The sequence below is a fragment of the Dipodomys spectabilis genome, unplaced genomic scaffold (genome assembly GCF_019054845.1).
Source record: "Dipodomys spectabilis isolate Male_0828 unplaced genomic scaffold, ASM1905484v1 ptg000079l, whole genome shotgun sequence".
Classification (NCBI taxonomy): Eukaryota; Metazoa; Chordata; class Mammalia; order Rodentia; family Heteromyidae; genus Dipodomys; species Dipodomys spectabilis.
The window spans coordinates 1,562,503-1,582,379 of record NW_024870756.1 but is presented as its reverse complement, the minus strand read 5'-3'; the positions used below and the strand labels follow the sequence as shown (position 1 = coordinate 1,582,379).

The 19,877-nt window shown below is 37.3% G+C and overlaps 1 protein-coding gene across 1 annotated transcript in view; it reads right to left on the bottom strand.

Annotated features, from left to right (window-relative positions):
• The window catches only part of Gmcl1 (germ cell-less 1, spermatogenesis associated), a 47,268-nt gene that overhangs the window by 21,840 nt on the left and 5,551 nt on the right, over positions 1-19,877 (bottom strand). The window contains exons 2-8 of the mRNA XM_042683094.1: positions 18,105-18,228; positions 15,458-15,554; positions 14,028-14,125; positions 11,414-11,526; positions 10,757-10,822; positions 7,024-7,108; positions 4,547-4,637 (exon numbers count right to left, since the gene is read on the bottom strand). Of these exons, the coding sequence (XP_042539028.1) occupies positions 4,547-4,637; positions 7,024-7,108; positions 10,757-10,822; positions 11,414-11,526; positions 14,028-14,125; positions 15,458-15,554; positions 18,105-18,228 (674 nt within the window). The remainder of the gene's footprint in view (positions 1-4,546; positions 4,638-7,023; positions 7,109-10,756; positions 10,823-11,413; positions 11,527-14,027; positions 14,126-15,457; positions 15,555-18,104; positions 18,229-19,877) is intronic.

The window sequence follows — 19,877 nt, the reverse complement described above, 5'->3', positions numbered from 1 at the left end:
GTGTGGTAAAATGTTTGAACTCCAGGCCTCATGTTGTTAGGTAAGTGCTCTATCACTTCAGCTATATCTCCATTTCTTTTGCTTTAGGATATTTTAGGATATTTTTCAAATAGGGTCGCACACTTTATGCCAAAGATAGCCAAGACTACCTCCCCTCCTACCCATGCTTCACAGATGGGATTACAGATTTGATCTACCGCACTCAGCCTGTTTGCCAAGTCGGAGTTTCACTCACATTCACTCACTCACATTTTGAAAGCCAGGATTGCCTTTGTTCCTTGTCCTTACAATCTTTGCTGGGATTATACACGTGAATGTGATTTCCAGATATTACTCAATTCCAATGTGTTTTCATGAGTGGGAAGGAAATTTCAAGAGTTATCACTATCAAACAGGAATTCATACATAGGCCTTCATCTAGGTTTTCCTTCCTTTTTTTTTTTTTTTGTTTGGTTGTGGGGCCTGAACTCGGCCTGGGCGCTGTCCCTCACTCTTCAGCTCAAGGCTAGCACTCTACCACTTGAGCCATAGTGCTACTTCTGGCTTTTTTTGCTTATGTGGTGCTGAGGAATCGATCCCAGGACCTCATGTATGCAGGGCAAGCACTCTACCACTGAGCCACCTTCCCAGCCCCTCGATTTTTTTATTAATTAATTCTTTGGTTGGTTGTGGGGTTAGTTGTGGCACTATCCCCGAGCTTTTTCACTCAAGGACAGTGCTCTGTTACTTTGAGCCATAGCACCACAATGGGTTTTTTGGGAGTTAATTGGAGATAAAGAGTCTCACATTTCTGTTCAGGATGGCTTAGAATCACAATCCTCAGATCTCAGCATCCTGATTAGCTAGAATTACAGGTGTGAGCCACCGGTACTCAGCTTAGCTCTGAAATTTTTATCTCATAGTTGTTTTTACTCCTGACACCTCCAAAAGTCGATCAAAGCAAATAAGTAATAGCATGTTCATTTGAAAAATTAACTTTGATCATTGATGTAACAGACATGTGACTGGACTTACATCTCTTTTTAAAAATAATGATGGCTTCAAGTCCTACATTGAATGACATACGCCAATACTGTAGGGTGTACTGAGAACACCAGTAAGGTCTTATATGGTCTCTATCATAGGGTAGTTATAAAAACCTAATTCAAGAATCATTTACTTGTCTGGGGCTGGGAAGGTGGCTCAGTGGTAGAGTGCTTGCCTTGTATGCATGAGGCCCTGAGTTTGATTCCTGAGCACCACATGAACAGAAAAAGCTGCAAGTGGCCCTGTGGCTCAGGTGGTAGAACACTAGCCTTGAGCTGAAGAGCTGATGAGCTGAGGGATAGCACCCAGGCCTAGAGTTCAGGCCCCAGGATTGGCAAAAAAAAAACAAAAAAAAAACATTTACTTTTCTAAGAATTCATAAAACCTAAAAACTAAATTTAAGTTTTTCTTGCTGGTTAGCATTTGGACATACAAATTATGGTACCAAACTAGGTAAAGACAATTGTGCAGAAAATTTTCAAAGTTTCTATTGTTTCTTTTGTCTTGATCCATATATAACTGAAAAGTCTAATAAAGAAATTAGAAATTAGGAGTTATACCTACACACACACACACACACACACACACACACAAAATGGGTAAAAGGGCAAGTCCTTTTTCCATTTTCTATGCCTCCCTTCAAAAATGACGTTATAAAGTCTTTCCAAAAAAAAAAAAAAAAATCAAGGACATTAGACACACTTTTCCTTTTGGTACTAGAGTTTGAACTTAGTCTGGCACTTGCTAGGCTGGTGCACTACCACTTGAGCCACTCTATAGGTCCAGCTTTGTCTTAGGCTCCTGAGTAACTACATTACAGGTATGAGTCACCTGCTCCTAGCCAATATATCTTTCTTGACCCAAGCTGTTTTCTGCTACATGCTGAGGCTGAGGTAAAGGCTGTAGGGTGGAAAAACCAGAAGGAACACAGCTTCCTATTCTCTAACTGGGCTTGGCTGAGACTCTGTCAACAAGGACCTAGCATCTATATTCTATGAATTCTTTGTGCCTGCTTCAGTTTTCTCCTTATCTCTTTCCTCTTTATCTGCAATTTTCATTTAATTTCTCTCTGTGTAACTTTCCTAATACGTCTTTAATTGCCATGATTCAACACTAACGTATAATTTAAGTATTTTATTCAAGGAAACCAAGGAAAAACAATTTATTGGCTCTGAACTAGGAAATGTGAGTATATAAAATACTTGTATATAGTTTTTTTTTTGTCGGTCATGGGGCTTGAACTCTGGGCTTAGGCACTGTCCTTGCGTTCTTCAGCTCAAGGCAAGCACTCTACCACTTGAGCCACAGTGCCACTTCCGGTTTTCTAGTGGTTTATTGGAGATAAGAGTCTCATGGACTTTTCTGCCCGGGCTGGCTTTGAACCATGATCCTCAGATCTCAGCCTCCTGAGTAGCTAGGATTACAGGTGTGAGCCACCAGGACCCGGCTTGTACATAGTTTTTTTTTTTTTTTTTTTTTTAAAAAGAAACAAAGAGTAGTATATTTTAAAATTAAGAATTTCTATTGGTCTGGGAAGGTGGCTCAGTGGTAGAGTGCTTGCCTTGCATGCATGAGGCCCTGGGTTCGATTCCTCAGCACCACATAAGCAAAAAGAAAAAAGCCAGAAGTGGCACTGTGGCTCAAGTGGTAGAGTGCTAGCCTTGAGCCGAAGAGCTGAGGGACAGTGCCCAGGCCAAGTTCAGGCCCCACGACTGGACCCTCCCACCCCCCCCCCCCAAAAAAAAAGAATTTCTATTAACCAAAAGATAACCTACGAAACAGAAGCACAAAACATATTTACAACAAAAGACTGGTTATCAAAAACATAAAATCATTAAGACAAATCTGATCTTAACATAGGAGAAAGATGCCAGGCGCCAGTGGCTCATACCTGTAACTCCTACTCAGGAGAGATCTGATGATCATGGTTCAAAGCCAGCCTGGACAGGAAAGTCTGTGAGATTCTTATCTCCAATAAACCACTCAGAAAGCGGGAAGTAGTACTGTGGCTCAAGTGGTAGAGCACTAGCCTTGAGCTGAAGAGCTGAGGGGCAGCTCCCAGGCCCAGAGTTCAAGTCCCATGATCAAAAAAAAAAAAAAAGAATAGGAGAAAGATCTAAAGAGAAATTTCAGAGAGGAAATATCTAACCAGTAAGCACAGAGCCATTTAATCTCTTCAGTTTTCAGGACTGAAAACTGGGTACACAGTGCGATGTGTACAACTGATGCAAGGTGCTGTGTCAGAGGTGCTCCTCTGCTCTTGCTGTCCCAGGAGCTCACTGGGCATCACTTCCCTACTCTGAATTCAGTAATGCCATCGTCCTAACTTGAAGTAAGCCACAGTAGGCAAATGTGTACCCTGGGGGAATAGGCTGAAAATCAGGGACTAGATTTTCAGAATGTCAGCTTGTTAGTATACCACCAGGCTATGTATGTTAAGACAAGTGTGTATAATGAGATAACATTATTTTGTTTAAAGCAAAATAATAATTAAACATTATATTCAAGGTGGTGATTGGGGAAGGGCAGATTAACTCAAAGCACATGAGTAGACTGATGTTAAGTGAAGATTTGTTCATGGGGACTCACTATATTATTAAAAATAAAAAGGTGGTCAAGTGTGGATCAAAAATTACAATGAACTAAAAAAAATTCATTAACCTCTGGGCGCCCGTTACAGGCACCTCATGCCTCTAATCCTAGCTACTCAGGAGACTGAGATCTGAAGACTGGGGTTCAAAGCCAGTTCAGGCAGAAAAGTCTGAGACTCTTATCTCTAATTAATCACTGAAAAAATGGAAGTAGCCCTGTGGCTCAAAGTGGTAGAACACTAGCCTTGAACAATAAAGCTCAGGGACAGTGCTCAGGCTCTGAGTTCAGCCCCATGGACCACTACCACCACCAACAAACACACACACACACACACACACACAAAACAGAGTAATGATTTATCTTTTTACCTGAGGGACACTAAATTTTTAAAAAGATTTATTTTAGCAAAGTAAAATAATACAGTGTATATTATACTTTCTTCTATTCAGATAAGACTTTATAGCTGCTGATCTTAGCCAATTTTAGATTGGTCTCCACTAAAAATCTCCACTAAAAGATATGGAACCTCTCCCCACAGAAATGCCTGCTGTTATACACTATCAAATTCCTTATCTATGTCTGTGTAAGTGACACAAAGAAGCCTGACCACAAGCCCCCATATTAGGCACTATTGCCTAGTAGCTAAGGAATGGTATATTAGGGAAAACTCAAATGAGCAAACAAAAGACAAATGCAATCACCAAGATCTTTGGTGATATAAGAGAAGAAATAATCATTTGGGAGGATCTGAGCATAAGGACGGTTTAGGGAGTAATACTGGTAAGGCATTTTGCTTTTCTATCCTTGTATCTATCCTACATAATTTCTCATGTCCTCTCCAGATCCAAAATTAATAAACAAGTTAAGACCTGGTTTAAATAAATTCCAATGTATAAAATCACTAAGTACAAACCAAATTTTGTCACACCTTTTTTCCACTTAGAAAACCAGACATCTGTTTCTGTCAAAAGCTGTTTCAAAGACCCGTTCCAAGAAGGCACAAGTTGAAGAAACATCCACTAAATTAAAAATAAATAAATAAATAAATGAGAAAAAATTTTAAGATTTTACCATTTTATGACTACATTTTAAAATCACTCCGACCTTTAAAGATAATACCTAAAAAATTGTTTCCATTTTACAAACAATTTTAAGAATGAATTATTATATGACATGGTTACAAGTTTTAGATTCATTATGGCATTCATCAAAGCCCAATGATAACTAGATATGCATGAAAATTAGTAAATTAATTTCTGAGAAGTATTTATGATTGTAAACACTTCTTAGATTATCTCTGTATAAAATATGGAAAGTTTTTGTGTAGATTACATTAGTAATTTTACACTCATCAATTCTGGTAACAACTCAATCTTACTCATAGTACGTAAGTGTAGTATAAAATAAACAAGAGAAAAGGAATGTTTTTGCTTCACTACCTTTTGAAACAGTATGAAGATTAGTCCAGAGCACAGACTTTTAAGTCCTAGATCTGGCACTTAGTATCTAAACAAATTATCTGATTTCTATGAGTCTTAGTTTCTTCATTTGCAAAATGTATCTAATGTTTCTATCTCATATGATACTGAAAAAATCAGCATATGCAGCATATTTAGTATGGTACCTGGCACAGAGCAGGGACCATACAAATATTAGCATTGATTACCTTAAAAGCAGTTACAACAACAGAAAGAATGAATGCCACCATGGCTCTGAGATAGAAATGGACTATCTACTATTTCCTTAAAGACTGAACAGCTCAGACCATAAACATTCCTAAGGAAAAACTGTAATGAGATCTCATTTCTACTATAAAAACAATCAATCATAACAAGGCTCACTTGCCAGTTTTCCCACATGTTAAATGTAGACAAGAGACTAAAGGGAAAATTCTGTAGTGAGAAAGGAGCAGTGGATAGAACTCATATTACCTGGCTTTTACCTCAAATCTGCAACTTAGTAATTGTAAGGATTCTGAATTTTATCATCTACAATAAAAGAGTAGTAGCAGATTTTTTTCAGAGTTGTGTAATAAAGTTAGATTAAAATATGCTGAGATCTTTCAAAAGAATGGAGAAAAACATGCCTGAAGTGCAAACAGACTTTTATTAGAAAAATTATGTCCAAAAAGTTCATCATAGCACCATTAAATCATTTAAAGATCAACTTTAAAAACATTCCTTAAAATCATATAAAACATTTAAACTCTCTAAGATGATACATTTCTGATTATGTAAATAATAAATGTTATTGAGACAATTCTGTGAAGAAAAATATTATTTTCTTTTTGCTGGTGGGTCCTGGGGCCCAAACTCTGGGCTTGGGTGGTATCCCTGAGCTCCTTTTTGTTCAAGGCTAGCACTGTACCACTTGAGCCACAGTACCACTTCCAGAGTTTTCTATGATTAATTGGAAATAATGGTGGGACAATGGGTGAACCAATTCAACTAGACACTATGTTGGCTATGAACTTCACAACTTGGGGAGGAGGAGAGGGTGATCAGAAGGGAACGAGGGAGGGGGCAACACTGTTTAAAAAGAAATGTACTCATTACCTTACTTATGTAACTGTAATCCCTCTGTACATCACCATTAGAATAAAAATTAAATTAACAAAATATCTTTTTTATAACATGTTATGTCTCATGGACTTTTCCAGCCTGGGTTACCATGATCCTCAATCTCAGCCTCCTGAGTAGTTAGTTAGGATTACAGGCATGAGCTACTAGCACTAGGCTGAGAAAAATATTCTTGAGATAGGGAAGTATGAAGAATAAAGTTAAAATCAATCATATATATGTCAGGTGTATGAGGTTAAGGCAAGAGCATCTTGAGTTGGAAGCTAATCTGGTCTACGAAGCCAGACTTTGTCTCAAAATACAAACAAACAAAAAAACCCCACTCATGAATTACTATGAACAAATTTTTAAAAATGTTTTGGTAGACAGTCCCTAATTTGTGATTGCTTGATTTAGGATTTTTTCAACTTTGTGTGAAAGTGTATGCATTTTGCTTTTCACTTTCATTGCAGTTCAGTGAATTACAGAAGGGATCTAATACTTCATTATATAATAGGATGTGTGTAACATGATTTTGCTCAACTATAGGCTAAGGTAAATGTTCTTAGCACATTTAAGGTAGCCAAGGCTATGATGTTAGTAGGTTAAGCACATTAAGTACATTTTTAACAATATTTTCAGTTGATAAGGGTTGTATTAGGACACAACTCCAATATAAGATAAAAAAGGAGTCACTGTAGTTCTTTTACCTTTTCTAACATTCATAATCATCCCTTCATCATTTTTGGTTTCTCATAATAATTATACTTATAACAATAATAATACTTATAACATAATAATACTTATAACAAAGCAATGTGATGTGATAGCTTTGTATACATTATACCTTTTTTAGAGCTGTATATACATCCATCTCCACTTGCATCACAAATAAGTTAGATGAACCAATGAGCTGTTTCATGACATTTATACTGGAAAGGATAAAACAGAGAAGTGAGCTTATCTTCATACACAAATTAAAGAACTCCGGTAAACAAACAACTTGAAGATGTAGTATTGAAAATAGTAGCGGTCTTTTTGCATAAGACAAAGAATCTACAATCTACATGAACATAATAATGTAGCAAGTGTTCTGATCTAGTAATTCAGTTAAAGCCAGGTAACTTTCAGCATGTTCTTACTAAATGGTAGCCTTCTGTGTCGCCTACCTCCCTCAGTTTCGCAGAAAAAAACTCCAAAAACACACAATAAAGAATTTGAAAAAACAAAAAAAAACAAAACAAGCTGGACACCAGGGCTCATGCCTGTAATCTTAGCTACTCAGGAGGCTGAGATCTGAGGATCATAGTTCAAAGTGAACTCAGGCAGAAAAGTCCTTGTGAGACTCATCTCCAATTAACCACTCAAAACTAGAAGTGAAGCTGTGGTTAAAGTAGTAGAGCACTAGCCTTGAGCAAAAGAGCTCAAGGACAGTGCCTAGGCCACAAGTTCAAGCCCCCATGACTAACCCCTCCCCGCCCAGACTTGTGGAAATTCCCTACAATGGCTAGACCATCAAAGTAATGAAGACAAGGTATTGCTATAAAGCCTAGGCTGGCTTCAAATTTTGTGATCCACTTTGCCTCGGCCTCCCAAGTGCTGGAATTACAGGAATGTACCACCATACCTCACTCAGTTATCTTTGATCTCTAGACTTAAGAGAATTTTTAGCCATAAAATACAATTTTAGCATTAAAGAGAATATATTAAGTAATATATATTAGTTTAAATTTAGAGCAGAAATGGTATCAGTGTTTTTTTTTTTTTATCATGGCCCCACCCCTCCCTTCCTTTAACTTTGAAAATCCAGAAAGCTTCAATGTTTTGAAGACTTCACTATGATTCAGCTTCCCATTGAAAAAGCTCAGTGAAGAAATTATAAAAAAAAAAATGAGTGTCTCTAATGATTTTCAGATTTGTTTATGCCCAATATCACCAGGTGATGAATATTTCTTAACTTTTCTACTAAAATACTTCTTTAACAGTAGAGGAAAGAAAATCCAAGAATCCAGGATTAGTAATCTAGCCCCTTAATCCTGCAAGTTGTCTTACACTGAAAATTCAAAATAAATTTGAGGTCTACTTATTCCATAATGCATAAAAGTTCTATGAAATGTTTGGCTTTCCCTCTCAAATGAATAAAACTGATATTAGGTTAGGTGCCGGTGGCACAGGCCTGTAATCCTAGTTACTCAGGAGGCTGAGATCAAGGATCACAGTTTGAGGTTCAAAGCCAGTTCTGGTCAGGGAAGTCTGTGAGACTCTGATCTTCCAATTAACCACACACACACAAAATAAATAAATAAAATGCTGGAAGTGATAGAGTGCTAGTGAAAAAGCTCAGGGACAGCACTCAGGCTCTGAGTTCAAAGCCCCAGGACTGGCATGCACATACACAGACCACCACCACCACCAAAACTGACATTAAAGGAAGCTATAAAATGTGAAGTCTTCTATACATTTCTATCAGATTGCCACAGACTCTTCACATCAATACCTTTTATTGACATTGTACCCTTTAAAAAGTTTATTTTTACCCAGACTTTGTCATACCTAGGCACAGGGATCATAGCCTCATTACTCCAAAAAAGCTCCCTGACAGCAGAAAAAAGGACACAATAATCTCTGTATCCTTTATAGTTCTTAAAGTGTACTTCAGTATACAAGGGGCACTGAAAGAAGGGAGAATGAATGAATGAGAAGCACGTAATTCAAAAGGCCAATTTAATTGTGAATTTATCTTCATTGGTTTTAGTAAAAGAAAATTGGGGGGGGGGGACTGCCAGTACCGGGGTTTGAATTCAGGGTTCATGCTCAGTTTTTTTGCTCAAGGCTGGTGGCTCTACATATGAGCAACACCTCTACTTCTAACTTTTTGTTGGTCAATTGAAGATAAGTCTTTCTGATTTGTCTGCCCCAGATGGCCTTAAACCTTGACTTTCAGATTTCAGTCTCCTGAGTAGCAAGAATTGTAGGTATGAGCCAATGTAGGCCTAGCTATTTTAGCAAACAATTTATAACAACTTTCCTCAAGCATAATTCCAGTAAGATAAAGTGGATTTTGTTTTGAGGGGATGGGCAGTACTGGAGTTTGAACTCAAGGCCTCATGCTTGCCAGGCAAGCAACTGGCTCATTCCAATCCTTTTTTTTTTTTTTTTTTTTTGGGTCCAGTCCTGGGGCCTGAACTCTGGGCCTGGGCGCTATCCCTCAGCTCTTCAGCTCAAGGCTAGCGCTCTACCACTTGAGCCACAGCGCCACTTTTGGCTTTTTTCTTTTTTTTTTTTTTTTTGGGGGGGGGGGGGCCTGAACTCTGGGCCTGGGCGCTGTCCCTTAGCTCTTCAGCTCAAGGCTAGCACTCTACCACTTGAGCCACAGTGCCACTTCCAGCTTTTTTTCTTTTTGTTTATGTGGTGCTGAGGAATCAAACCCAGGGCCTCATGCATGCAAGGCAAGCGCTCTACCACTGAGCCACCTTCCCAGCCCCTCCAATCCTTTTTTGTTCTAGTTATTTTCAAATAAGACTTCATTTCCCAACCCAGGTATGTACCTGGACCACACTATGCTAGGGTAACAGGTGCACTCAATCAAGCCCAACTCTCAGTTGGGAAGATATGAAAACATTTTTTTCTGCTTAAAATGGCCTCAAAACTTGAACTTCCCTAATCTCAGCCTCTTAAATTAGCTAGCATTACAGTGAAGAGTCACTATTGTCTGACTTGATAAAGTTGATATTCATTAATCTGAGACCAGGTCTTGCCCTACCCTATTAGCCTACTCTGTCCTGAAATTTACTATGCAGTCTAGGCTGGACTCAAACTCAAGTCCTCCTGTCTTATCCTTTCAAGTACTGGGATTGGGAGTGTGTGCCACCATCCCTGGGCTAACTTTTCTATAGCAATGCAAATTTTGTTAAATACAATTTATCATTTATAAGAAATTAAATTTGTGTGGCATTTCTTTAGTTCATGGACATGGTTAAGGTACTTTTCATTAATTTGGGGATTGCACTCAAGGCCTGAGCGCTGCCCTGAGATCTTTTTGCCCAAGGCTAGTGCTCTACCTCTCTGAGCCTCAGTGTCACTTCTGGTTTTCTGGTGGCTAACGGGAGATAAAATTCTCACAGACTTTCCTGTTGAAGTTGGCTTTGAACCTCAAACGCAATCCCCTCAGATCTCAGACTCCTGAGTGGCTAGGATTACAGGTATGAGCCACTAGTATCTGGCTGTTCTTTGGTTTTTATGTGTGTGCCAGTCCTGAGGCTTGCATTCATGACCTGGGCACTATCCCTGAACTTTTTAGCTCAAAGTTAGCATTCTACCTCATGAGCCGCCACAGCTTTCTTATGGCTTTTTAGGTGATTAACTGGAGATATGAGTCTCACAGACTTTCCTACCTGGATTTGCTTTGAACCATGATCCTCAGACATCAGCCTCTCCAATAGGTAGGATTACACCCAGCATTCGGCCTAAGTTAATCACTTTTTAGCAAATTTTCTTTTTGTGTTCTACAAAAATACCTCACATTTTATATAAAAAGTGTTATTTTAGGATAATTATAAAGTGATTTAAAATTTAAATACCTCAGTTCTTTGAAAAGGTCAACATTCTGGTGAGTCATCAAATTGTTCAGAAGCCACTCAAGGCACCTAAAATGATAAGAAGTCATTGTTATGGTATATGTTATGTATTTACAGTGTATTGAATACATCTTATAGTTAAAATCAAAACAGAATATTAATCTTGCTAAGCCATGCTCAAAACTTTTAGCTTAATAATCTAAGTTTAGTATTGCTTTTGTCAGTAGTTATGAAGGGAATATATTTTATATTGAGATAATTTTAAATTAAGACTTCAAGTTGTGTTAAATAGCTTACAAAGGCTCTTACATATTTCTATAACCTTCTTTAAACTAAAAAAATGAATCGTGCTATTCTCGAGTGAAAAATATGCCACTCTTCTAATAACAATATCCATTATACCTCTTCATTAAAGAATTTTAACAGCAAAAACAGAGTGACTACAGGTTTTACAACCATTTACACTCCACCCACAATCACTTACAGACAAGTTTTGAGTTTACTAGCTAGTTGAAAAGAAAACAAGGCTTTTTAAGTAACAAAATACTATCCCTATTCTTTTTCTTTTTCTCAATTCTTTCTTATTACATTTGCTTAAGAAACCAAAGCAACCAAATTCCCAGAAGTGGGATGGGAAGAAAAACAAGAAAAGTAACTCACTTTTTCTTTACAGAATCTAATCCATAGGTCCCTGCTGATGTGTAATAGCCACATACAGTTTTCACATTAATTGTTTCCTTCATTGTCTCACCACACTGCTGTATTAAACCATCCTGTAAATATAAATAAGCACTGGAAAGGCCCATTTCACATGGGGAAAATTAGTTCTGATATGTGCTTTTACATATTAAAAAGTCTTTTCAAAAGGAAGGAAAGAAAACTCATTAAGTGCAGCAAGTCTAAGTTTTTTTTTCTAAGTCCAATAAAAAACACTGAAAAAATCTAGTAAGTATTCAACTAAATCTTGGAAGTGAAAAGTGGAAGTGTGAAAGTAATAAACTAGTAAGATGGATATTGGCTCTCTTTATTTGCTACTTGTCCCTCTGAGGATTTTCCCAAGACCTCTGAAAATTTCTTTACCTGTACTTTGTCTCTTTTATCTGCCTTTTAATTAGAAATTCTCTACATAGCTACCACTCATGTGATGGTCTAGACAAATAGACAACACAATTTAACACAAGGTGCTTACTAAAGTTTAAAACATCTACCAATTATAAAAGATATCTCTAAAAGAAGTATATTACTATTAAACATATTAAAATTTAAGTTAAAATGTTTGTAGAGGTTTCTGAATTTAATGTATGGGAAGAATATTGTCACTATACATTCAAGTCTCTGAAATATACTCATCATGCAGCATATTACTAGAGTTAGTAAATTATAATAAGGCAGAAAGTAAACATAGAGCAAAACTAAGGTTAAAAATAATTTATATTCTTATTGGAAATAAGCACTGAAAGGACCAAAATATTTTAAGAAGTTAAATGATCTCAAAGGATAATCAGCAAGCTATTAACTAATTCTTTCAAAAAATCAGTAAATAAATATCACACTAAAGGAAATAAGATTAAAATAAAACTGACCCTACCTGCTTTCTAAACTTACCTGGAGGTTGCTTTTTCCTCTTAACATCTAGACTGGTACTACATCCAAAAGAGTATCTCTGCTTAATCTGTTAGATATCCACTTTCCTCTCTCAATGTGTACTTTTTTTTTTTTTTAAAGTTTTAGCAAGGGACTTGTTTTACTATATCAGTGTTAAAGTAGGAAGAAATACAAACACACACAGACACACACAGAGACACACACACACACACACAGAGACACACACGTTTCCTGCATGGAGCCTGGTCCATGTTCATTGCTACTATCTTAATGTAAATGTCACCTGGACAACTGCAACAGGTTTTGATCTCTAAGGTTGTGCTCCTGAAGAACTCTAAAACATACCTTTGTCTTTGCCCTAATTAAAATGGCAGAGGCTAACCTGAAAACCAATTTACAACTTCGGTTGGGTGCGGGGAGACAAGTTGGGGAGGAGGGGAGAGAAGGAATGATAGAGGAAAAACAAAGGAGGGGTAACAATGCTCAGTAGGAAATGTACTCATTACTTTACTCATGTAACTGTAATCCCTCTGTACAGTATCTTTACAATAAAAAAATTAAAAAATAAAATGTGCAGAGGGACTTTTATGACCAAGCTTTTGCCTCTCTCCCTCCAACCATTCTAACATTCTTGCCTAAAACATGGTATACATTTCTTCTAAATTCTTTAATTTTTCATCACTTCACATCTCTAGGTCTTAGTTTGTTCTGTTCCTTCCCTTCTATCAATACTTTGCAAGATAAAAAGACTTTGAACTTTCAAAACAATCTGGGAATATAATGTCCTTGTACAACACCACTTTGGTATATGGTTGCACTAAATCTTATGATACCATACACTAGATAGAAAAATATTTTCCATTTAAATTTGTATATTAACTCTCTCACCCCCTCCACAAACACTATAACATTTTTTTGGGGGGAGGGGGATCTGGTCGTGGGGCCTTAACTCTGGGCCTGGGTGCTATCCCTCAGCTCTTCAGCTCAAGGCTAGCGCTCTACCACTTGAGCCACAGTGCCACTTCTGGCTTTTTTCTTTTTGCTTATGTGGTGCTGAGGAATCCAACCCAGGGCCTCGGGCATGCAAGGCAAGTGCTCTACCACTGAGCCACCTTCCCAGCCCCCACTATAACATTTTTTAAATTGATATTCAAATTGTACATATTTAGGGTCTACATTTTACCTCTGGACCAATATGCCTAGTTTGACACAATGCTTGAACACTTTCGATGAATGAATGGCATTCTATTAGTAGCTTAAAATATATACATACAATTTATACATAATTATTTAATAATTAAGAAAAAATGTATAGTAGTATGTTTCTTGAATCTATGAACTACATTATCATAATCTGCTTAAAAATCAAAGTAATTTATAGATACCTGCAAATGACCGATAAATTCAGATGAATAAAAGTTTTTCCACACTGTCGTCATAATAAGATAGCTATTTAGAAATGACTTGCATTCACTTTACACAATCATCAAACCTCCCTCAGCTGCAATAGATTGATTTTGGCTGAACATTTCAAAAGACTTACACCAAGTGGCACATTTTATATTTTATTTTTATTTTAAAAATTGTCAAAAGCTTGGTTTTTATTTTGGGAGAGATATGGGAAAACAAAGCTACACTAAGATCTTGTTTTCCAGAATGGGCAACTTACCAACTGCAGCATGGAAGCTGCTGCCAAAATGGCAATGACTCGACTGGGCTTTATTAAAACATCATCTCGATACAGCGATCCAAATGCAACCTGCAGTGCTGCAAGCATACATACACATGCAGAATGAAATAACAAAAGTTACATATATGATTATTGCAACAACAGCAATTGTTTTCACACACAAAGACATTCATGTATGTCTGGCATGTACATAAAATGATGAGATGTATCACTAATTAAAATGATAGTATGATTCCTGACTGATGGTGCTAATATAGCAATGTTGTAAATTTGCTTATGCTACCAAATCTAGCTGCATTCTTCTCCATCTAACTTTGATGTTAACTATCAGGAATAAGACACTCCTGGAAGAAGCTTTACAAGATACTGCTAAGTAGACTAATTATCAAGTACAAGTACACAGAGTTAGGCTAACCATAACTCTGCCTCTTTCAGTGCTTAGCCTCTGGAGAATGTGGTATAGGCTCTTGATCCTGTCTATAGCACGCGTAGGCCCAGATCCCAACAGCTTTCTTTCCACTGCCCCTCTCATCAACGTTCCACATAGTTTGTTCTATAAACATTCTCAAAAATGTGCTGGGCAGTGGATATTTCCACCTGGACTGTCTAGGAAAGGGCAGGAACCCTCCTGGAACAGACTGTAGACTCAGCAAACTGCTCTGACATCTAAGGTTAAGTCCATTAACCCTGCTAGGCTTGTACTACTCAATTGAGTTTTACAGCTCTAAGATAACATTGACTATATGATTTGTGCCTTTAATGTTCCCAGAAAAAAATCGTTTTTTTCTTTTTTCTTTTTTTGTCGGTCGTGGGGCCTAAACTCTGGGCCTGGTCATTGTCCCTCAGCTCTTCAGCTCAAGGCTGTTCTCTACCACTTGAGCTATAGTACCACTTCCAAAAAGATCGTTTTTTTATCTTTAGATTATTTTTGTTTTTAGTGCTAGGGATGGAACTTTGGGCCAGTGCATGGCAAGCAAGTGGCTCTATGACTGAGGTACCTACCCAGCCCTTAATACATAATTTTCAAAAGTGGTTATACTTTTTCTTCCTTCTTTCTCCATTTCCCATATCCCAGGCTAACACAGACATGAAGATACATAAACACATTGATATGGTTCACATTACTAAATAAGATCAGGAGGAAAAGCATTGATAAAACTGTGATAAACCTATTAACTTCATATGTTAAAAATGAGCCCCCTCCAAGTAGAAGGTTAGAATATTTATTTTATACCATAAAAGTTTAAAGGTTACATTTCAGCTGAAAATGAGAATGTGGCTCAAAGCTAAGGGTCAGTGTCCACCCCAGCTCTGAGTTCAAACCTTAGCAGACACACAAAAAAAACCCCAAACCAAAACAAAAAGGTTGTTTGATGATTTTTGCACAACAGTAATTATGGAGGTAGTACCTTCTATATCAATATTCTGGTCAGGAATCTCCAGTTCAATACTATTCATGCTGGATTCTTTCCAAGAACCACTGAACATACTAGAAAAGTAGCCAGACTTAAAAAAAAAAAAAGGCAATGATTAGTACTTTGCCTTCTAAATTATTTTCCCATTTCTAACTCCAAGAAGCTATTCTCTATTAGAACTAATCTACCATATAATCTCAAGATGTACAGGAGGACAAAAAAACTAATATGGAAATACATTTTTAGTTTTGTTTATTTATTGAAGTACATATTTATTTACTATCTTACCAAAAACTAAGAGCATGCACTGGTGACTCATGCCTCTAATCTCAGCTACTCAGGAGGCTGAAATCTGAGGATTGTGGCTTGAAGCCAGCCCAGGCAGGAAAGTCCTTAAGAATCTTTATCTCCAAGAAATTACCAGAAAACCAGAAGTGATGCTGTGGTTCAAAGTGGTAGTGCTAGCCTTGATCAAAAAAGCTGAGGACACCAGGCACTGGTGGCTACATCTGTAATCCTAGCTACTCAAGAGGTTGAGATATGAGGATTGAGGTTCAAAGCCAGCCCTGGCAGGAAAGTCCATGAGACTCTTCTCCAATAAGCCACCAGAAAACTGGAAGTGGCAATGTGGCTCAAGTGGTAGAGTGCTAGCCTTGAACTGAAGAGCTTAGGGACAGCACCTAGGCCCAAAGTCAAGTTCCATGACTGACCAAAAAAACAGAAACAAACAAAATGATAAGCCAAATTCTTTTATTACTATCTGAAGTCAATTCCTAGGTTGTCATAATATTCCCATATTGTTTAGTTAAAACAACTTCTGGTGTGTTACATGGTTTTCTTCCTTATCAGATTAAAATTAAAGTTCAGAAACTCTATCATACTTTTTAACTATTTCTTCCAAACACACAAGATACAAAGTGGATAGTAATAATGCACTGAGGAGGAGAAATGACTTCAAGTCTTCAAACTGCTTAGGTCCAGACCAATCCCCAGTTAGCACTAAAAAGATGTTCCCAGAGAAATTAGGGGAAATCCAAAGTTTAGTTTTTATCTAACCAGGTAAAGTCCTGAGGGGACCTAACTTCTCGAAAATGTACAAGAATGGGTGAAATCTTTACTTTTCAAGTAGCATACCTCATAATTAGAAGTACTTTAGAATGGATTAAATTTAACTTAAAAATATTTTACTGAGAACTTATAGTGATACAAAGGAATGATTATCACTAAATCAATTCAATTTCAATTAATAGGAGCATTTCTCATCCTCAGTTTCATAAAACTGAGATCAAGGCACTGGTTCCAGGACCCCTTGCAGATATTGAAGTCCACAGATGCTCAAGTCCCCTATTGCTTACATATAATCAATCAATCAATCAATCAACTTACCTACCTATTTATCTATGTATCCATTCATCCATCCATCCATCCATCTATCCATCCATCCATCCAACCATCCATCTCTTCTTATAGACTTTTAATCATCTGTACTCTTTTTGTTGTTGTTGTTGGTCATGGGGCTTGAACTCTGAGCTTGAACTCTGGGCCTGGACGCTGTCCCTGAGCTCTTCAGCTCAAGGCGAGCACTCTACCACTTGAGCCACAGCACCACTTCCATCTGTAGAGTACTTACAATACCTAATACAATGTAAACACTACATAAAAGTTGTTATAGTCTGTGTGTGTATGTGTGTGTGTGTGTGTGTGTGTGAGTGTGCGCATGCCAGTCCTTGGACTTGAACTCATGGCGGGAGCACTATTGTCTGAGCTTTTTTGCTCAAAACTAGTGCTCTATCACTTGAGCCATAGTTCAACTTCAGGCTTATCAGAAGTTAATTAGAGGTAAGAATCTTAGGGACTTTCTTTCTCTGGGTGGCTTTGAATCAGGATCCTCACATCTCAGCTTCCCTAGTCTGCTAGGATAACTGGTGTGAGCCACTGGTACCTGGCAAAATTGTTATACTTTTTAAGTGAATTATGACAGTACAGATGCAATTTTCTTTTGTCCAAGTGTTTGTGTGTCTGCAGATATGTAACCTGCATCTATACAGTGCCAATTGTACACTGAAAGCACTAGACTATTAGCAGTAAACAACAGAGACCTGAAGAGGGCTTGTAAGGAATCATTTGGCTTCAACAACAGAGGCATTCTCTGAACTACTTTCAAGTCTAAGTAAACTTGTTAAAAATAATTAAAGCATTGATTAAAAATCAAATAGGTATATCAACTAAATGACAGCCTGCATATTTGTTGGGCTTGTTATCAACCTAACCAGTTTTCATGACAGAAAAAGAATGTCAAGAACTTTGTATTCTCACTCAACCTGAACTACGAAGAAGCAATATATTTATCTTGAATAATCATAAAATAACAATCTTTAATATTAAAGATTTTCTTCCTTTTTCTATTTTATCAACACAAAGCTCAAAGACAAAGCTTATCAAAAACAAAGCATTGTAGTATTTGTTTTCTAGACCAAACACCAAACTATTTCCTAACATTATTTGTTATCTTTCTACTGCAGATGTCTTTCATCAAAGGATTTTTCTTCTTCTCTGATGAAAGACATAATTTTTTGTAAATAGTTTTGATTTTCTGTAAGTAACTACCCTGGTTCCTTTAATAGAAAAACAAAATACTTACTTGACATAAATATATTTTGTGTAAGCTCCACTCTTCGCCTAGAGCACAAATCTTAATATCACTGTTTTCACCATTCAAAAATAATGTTTGATAAATATATTTGGATGTACTCTTTAATTTTTTCCTGTAAAAGAAATGTGAAAGTTACATGTATGTATATAAATGAGTGTTTGGCGTTGGGGTGGTAAAGCACTTACTAGAGGCTGTGGGTTCAATCTATAGAACCACAAAAGCAAACAAAACGAATGCTTTACTGATTTACTGATTTAAAAAATTCTAGTGGGGGGGGGAGGGGGAAGGGGAAACAAAGGAGGAGGCAACAATGCTTGATAAGAAACGTACTTATTATCTTGCCCATGTAATTGTAACCTCTCTGTACGGTATTTTCACAATTAAAAAAAATTCCTTTTGTTCAGTGTTTTTAATTTTTGTTCTATTAGTGTCAACTTATCCACTATAGGAAAGGATGAGGGATATTACACATTCAACTCTGATCATGACTTTTAAGTGGCTGTCTCTGGAGTATTCTAGTTTACTTTTATAAACTTTTTATTTTTGAACTAATTGTATATTCAATAAATTAGAAGACAAATCAGTGTTGATTTTTGCTTATTTCCTTGTTTAGAAACTAGTGCTATTGAAGATCTCAAACAATGACAATATAACCTGCTATACATCTAGAAAATAGAGAATAGGAATGAAAATTCTCTCACCCAAATAATTTTTAAATGAATTATATTTAAGCTTATTTCAATAGGAACTAGTTAAAACTAGCTTTAAATTGTTATTTTTCTTCCACTGGACAAATAAATGGTTTGCAGTCTTAAATCAGAGTTTTACAAACTATGATCAAGGGAGAAGCATCTTAGGAGACTAGAGCAGTAAACTCTGAACATTCCCGAGTTCTACCCAGAGCAGCAACACTTACTGGCAGTACATGTGCAAACATGTTGATTTCTGCTTAAGATCTAATTTAAAGAGGACAATTTTTAACGTTGAGAGTTGGACTCTTGACTCATGCCTGTAATGCTAGCTATTTGGGAGGCAGATATCAGAGAATTGCAATTCAAAGCCAGCCGGGGCAAAAGTTTGTAAGACCTTTACCTCAAATCAATAAAAGCTAGGTGTGGTGGTATAGGCATCCTAGTCACATGGGAAGTGTAAATAAGAGGATCATGGTCCAAGATGGCCCAGGCATAAGTCTGAGACTCTATTTAGAAATAAACCTAAAGTAAAAAGGGCTAAGGGTATTGCTGAGGTGGTAGCCTGCTTAGCAAGTAGTAAGGCCTTGAGTTCAAACCCTAGTATCACCAAAGTAAAGAAGTTTGAGAATCAATACTCAAGAGCTCAAGATGATCAGTAAATAAGGAGGCTATGGCTGAAATGAGTAGGAGATGCAGAGAAAGTGTGTGTGTGTGTGTGTGTGTGTGTGTGTGTGTGTGTGTGAGAGAGAGAGAGAGAGAGAGAGAGAAAGAGAGAGAGAGAGAAAGAGAAAGAGAGGGAGTGGGAGATTCTTTAAAATTTCTAACAGCTTTTTTTTTTTGGTCCGGTCGTGGGGCCTGAACTCTGGGCCTGGGCACTGAACCTCAGCTCTTCAGCTCAAGGCTAGCGCTCTACCACTTGAGCCACAGCGCCACTTCCGGCTTTTTTTTCTGCTTATGTGGTGCTGAGGAATCAAACCCAGGGCCTCATGCATGCAAGGCAAGCACTCTACCACTGAGCCACCTTCCCAGCCCATCTAACAGCTTTCTTACTAGTTAAAAAAAATTAAAT